The sequence below is a fragment of the Sapajus apella genome, unplaced genomic scaffold (genome assembly GCF_009761245.1).
Source record: "Sapajus apella isolate SASKATOON/1434 unplaced genomic scaffold, GSC_monkey_1.0 scaffold173, whole genome shotgun sequence".
Taxonomy (NCBI): domain Eukaryota; kingdom Metazoa; phylum Chordata; class Mammalia; order Primates; family Cebidae; genus Sapajus; species Sapajus apella.
Genome location: NW_022437113.1, coordinates 961,838 through 966,104, shown reverse-complemented (window position 1 = coordinate 966,104; position 4,267 = coordinate 961,838). Strand labels below are relative to the sequence as shown.

Genomic DNA, 4,267 nt, shown 5'->3' with positions numbered 1-4,267 from the left:
ATGTGCCACCATGCCCAGCTAATTTTTGTATTTTTAGTAGAGACGGGGTTTCACCATGTTGACCAGGATGGTCTCGATCTCTTGACCTCGTGATCCACCCGCGTCGGCCTCCCACAGTGCTGGGATTACAGGCTTGAGCCACCGCGCCCGGCCTAAAAAGTATTTTTAAAAATTAGCCAGGTGTGGTGGTGCATGCCTGTAGTCCCAGCTACGCGGGAGGCTGAGGTGGGAGGATCACTTGAGTCTAGGAGGCTGAAGCTGCAATGAGCCATGATGGTGCCACTGCACTCCAGCCTGGGTGACAGAGCAAGAGCCCGTCTCTAGAATAATCAAACTCAGCCGAGCCTGGGGGTTTATGTCTGTAATCCCAGCACTTTGAGAGGCAGAGGTGGGCGGATCACCTGAGGTCAGGAGTTGGAGACCAGCCTGGCCAACATGGTGAAACCTGTCTCTACCAAAAATACAAAAATTATGCTGGGTGCAGTGGCTCACACCTGTAATCCCAGCACTTTGGGAGGCCAAGGCAGGCGGGTCACCTGGAATCAGGAGTTCAAGACCAGCCTGGCCAACATGGTGAAACCCCATCTCTACTAAAAATACAAAAATTAGTTGGGCGTGGTGGTGTGCGCCTGTAGTCCCAGCTACTCAGGAGGCTGAGGCAGGAGAATCCCTTGAACTCGGGAGGTGGAATTTGCAGTGAGCCAAGATCGCACCACTGCACTCCAGCCTGGGCGACAGAGTGAGACTCTATCTCAAAATATAATAATAATACGAATACAAATGCAAAAATTAGCTGGGCATGGTGGCACGTGCCTGTAATCCCAGCTACGCAGGAGACTGGGACAGGAGAATCGCTTGAAGCCGGCAGGCGGAGGTTGCAGTGAGCCGAGATCGTGCCGCTGCACTCCAGCCTGGGCAACAGAGTGAGACTCTGCCTCAAAAATAATAATAATAAAAAATTTTAAAAGCAAAAAAAAAAGAAAAACAGAAAAGATAACACAAATACAAAAATTAGCTGGGCGTGGTGGCGCATGCCTCTAATCCCAGCTACTCGGGAGGCTGAGACAGGAAAATCGCTGGAACCCAGGAGGCGGAGGTTGCAGTGAGCCGAGATCGCACCACTGCACTCCAGCCTGGGCGACAGAGCAAGACTCCATTTCAAAAAAAATAAATAGATAAATAAAATACATAATCATACTAATAAAAAATAAAGCGGGGGAAACTGAGACTCCAGGTAGATGAGGCTGAGAAGGGAATCCAACCCAGGTGTGCCTGAGGCCAGGTCACCTGTGGTCTGTGTCTGGACCGTGTTGGCTGGGCATTCACTAGGGCTGCCCCTCTGCCAAGGCCTGGGGCCAGAACGTACTGGACCCTCCACCTGGGCTGAGGAAGATATTGGAGCTGACACCCAGGGGACCTGTGTCACATCTGTGTTCAGACCTCTGGGCTCCAGGCTCAGAGCCTGAGTTTGATCATGATTGAACACTTTGGAGCCGGGGCAGCCCACTGGCCCTTCTAGAGGGTTCCTCAGTCACTGCTTCATCCAGCCTCCCAGGTGTGGCTTCATGACAGTGTCGTGGGAGCTGGCCAGGGGAGGCACCGCAACTCTAGAGGTCTCAGGAAATTGCCGGGTGATGCAGGGTGAGGTGGGAGGCTCCAGCTGAGGCTCCTCCTTCATCTTGCAGAGATGGTGCCACTGAGTCACCTCGAAGAAGAACAGCCCCCAGCACCTGAGTCCCCGGAGGTGAGTCACAGAGCCTGCGGGCCCCCGCCCATCTTGTTCTTTCCAGAGTGGACCGGGCATCCGAAGAAAGGGCTGGGTTTGCCGAGGTCTTACATGTAGGCTAATTAGCTTGTGTGACTTTGGAGGCAAGGCACATGGGACTGCCCTGCCTTGGAGGTCGGGTGGAGGGGGGGCACCGGGAAGGTGAGTTTTGCAGGATGTGTAAGAGTTTTCCAGGAGGAGGGCACAGCTGTGAGCAAAAAAAGTACAGAAAGTCAGCAGCTGAGTTGGAAAAGTTTGGACAGGGGAGGAGGTAGCATCGGGCACCAGGATCAGAGGTTTGGGCTTGGGGGCAGGAGCCAGGCCAGCTCTGCAGTGGGGCAGGACTTTCAGCCCTTCTCATCCCCCAGAGCCGCACCCTGGTCGGGCAGTCACGGAGGAAGCCATGCGAGAGCGACTTTGAGACCATCAAACTCATTAGCAACGGAGCCTATGGGTGAGTCCTGCATAGACCCATTTCACAGATGCCAGAGGAGATGGTGAGGCCCAGGCAGTTCCTGCATCCCCGTCCCACCTCAGGAGGCCTCACACATTCACCATTGAATGGGCAGAGAGGCCCACCCGAGGCCTGGAGTGGGAAGTGGAGACCCGGCCTCACGTGTGCTCTGTCCACCAGTCAGCCCTTTACCTGCCCCAGGTGTAGGGCATTCTAGGGGCTTGACACGTGGGCCTTCTGAAAGGCCCTGACCCCACCTCAGAGGCCCCGCCCCAATCCACTCTGGCCCCGCCCTCCCTGAGCCCTGGTGGGCTAGATCAAGCGTGGAGCTGGGGGGGCGGCCGATTAAGGAAATAGATGCCCACCCAGTGGGAGTTGCGCGCAGTAAGCTTTATTTAGGTGATGCTTTGAATGGCAGGTTTGCATACAAGGGAAGTCCCTCACAACATAAGCCCTTTGGAGGCTGAGGTTCCAGGAGCCACCATCGAGAGGGAGAGGCCAGCAAGGGAACTGCCGGGGGAGAGGGGGATCAGAGAGGGGGCTTACGTGTCTAGGTGATGTTCTACAGCAGGAACATGAGTCTCTGGGTCAGAGAGTCCTGCAGGGCAGTCGCAACTTAGGGTCTTCAAATCACAAGGTTGGCCGGGGGCGGTGGCTTACACCTGTAATCTCAGCACTTGGGGAGAGCGAGGCAGGCAGATCACAAGGTCAGGAGATTGAGACCATCCTGGCCAACATGGTGAAACCCCATCTCTACTAAAAATACAAAAAATTAGCTGGGTGTGGTGGCATGCGCCTGTAGTCCCAGCTACTCCGGAGGCTGAGGCAGGAGGATTGCTTGAACTCAGGAGGCAGAGATTGCAGTGAGCCAAGATCACGCCACTGCACTACAGCATGGGCGACAGTGTGAGACTCTGTATCAAAAAAAAAAAGAAAGAAAAGAAAGAAATCCACAAGGTTCGTCTTATCCGTGGCTCAGAGACACAGGGTGCAGTTTCACAAGTCTGCAAAGCAAACAGGCTCTCACTGGCTAACATTTTGCTTATTCAGGCTGTGTGTAAAAACAATTTGATGTGTAAAAATTTGAGCTCGGTGCTAGCAGGCTTTTGAAAGAGCTGGACTGGGTGCGGTGGCGCTTTGGGAGGCCAAGGCAGGAGGATCACTTGAGGCCAGGAGTCCAAGACCAGCCTGGCTAACATGGCAAAACCCCATCTCTACCAAAAATAGAAAAATTAGCTGCGCATAATGGTCCCAGATACTTGGGAGGCTGAAATGGGAGGATCACCTGAGCCCAGGAGGCGGAGGTTGCAGTGAGCCGAGATTACCCCACTGCGCTCCAGCCTGGGCGATAGAGTGAGACCATCTCAAAAAAAAAAGAAAAAAGAGAGAGAGAGAGAGAGAAATATACAGGCAGCCAGGTGCAGTGGTTCTCACCTGTAATCCCAGCACTTTGGGAGGCTGAGGCGGGAGGATCGCTTGAGGCCAGGAGTTTGAGACTAGCCTGCACAATATAGCAAGACCCCATCTCTACCAAAAAAATTAAACATTAGCAAGGCTTCTGATGTGGGAGGATCACTTGAGCCCGGTGGCAAAGGGGGAGGCTTAAGACGATAGTGAGCCATGATCTCATGACTGCACTCCAGCCTGGGCAAGAGTTAGGCACTGTCTCAAAAAGGTAAAACAAGATAAAAGAGGTGGGGCACAGTGGCTCTTGCCTGTAAACCCAGCACTTTGGGAGGCCGAGGTCAGGAATTCAAGACCAGCCTGACCAAGATGGTGAAACCCCGTGTCTACTAAAAGTACAAAAATGAGCCGGGTGTGCTGCCATGCGCCTGTAATCCCAGCTACGTAGGAGGCTGAGGCAGGAGAATCGCTTGAACCCGGGCAGCAGAGATTGCAGTGAGCTGGGACTGTGCCACTGCCCTACAGCCAGGGCGACAGACTGAGATTCTGTCTCAAAAATAAATAAAGAAAATAAAAATTGCAACAATTTTGCATGTTCTTCACATGTACCCCAAAACCTAAAATGCAATAAAATAAATAAATGG

At 53.3% G+C, this 4,267-nt stretch overlaps 1 protein-coding gene across 1 annotated transcript in view; it reads left to right on the top strand.

Annotated features, from left to right (window-relative positions):
• Nucleotides 1-4,267, top strand: part of MAST3 (microtubule associated serine/threonine kinase 3) — a 37,117-nt gene that overhangs the window by 8,629 nt on the left and 24,221 nt on the right. The window contains exons 10-11 of the mRNA XM_032267916.1: nucleotides 1,686-1,744; nucleotides 2,134-2,219. Coding sequence (XP_032123807.1) covers nucleotides 1,686-1,744; nucleotides 2,134-2,219 — 145 coding nt within the window. The remainder of the gene's footprint in view (nucleotides 1-1,685; nucleotides 1,745-2,133; nucleotides 2,220-4,267) is intronic.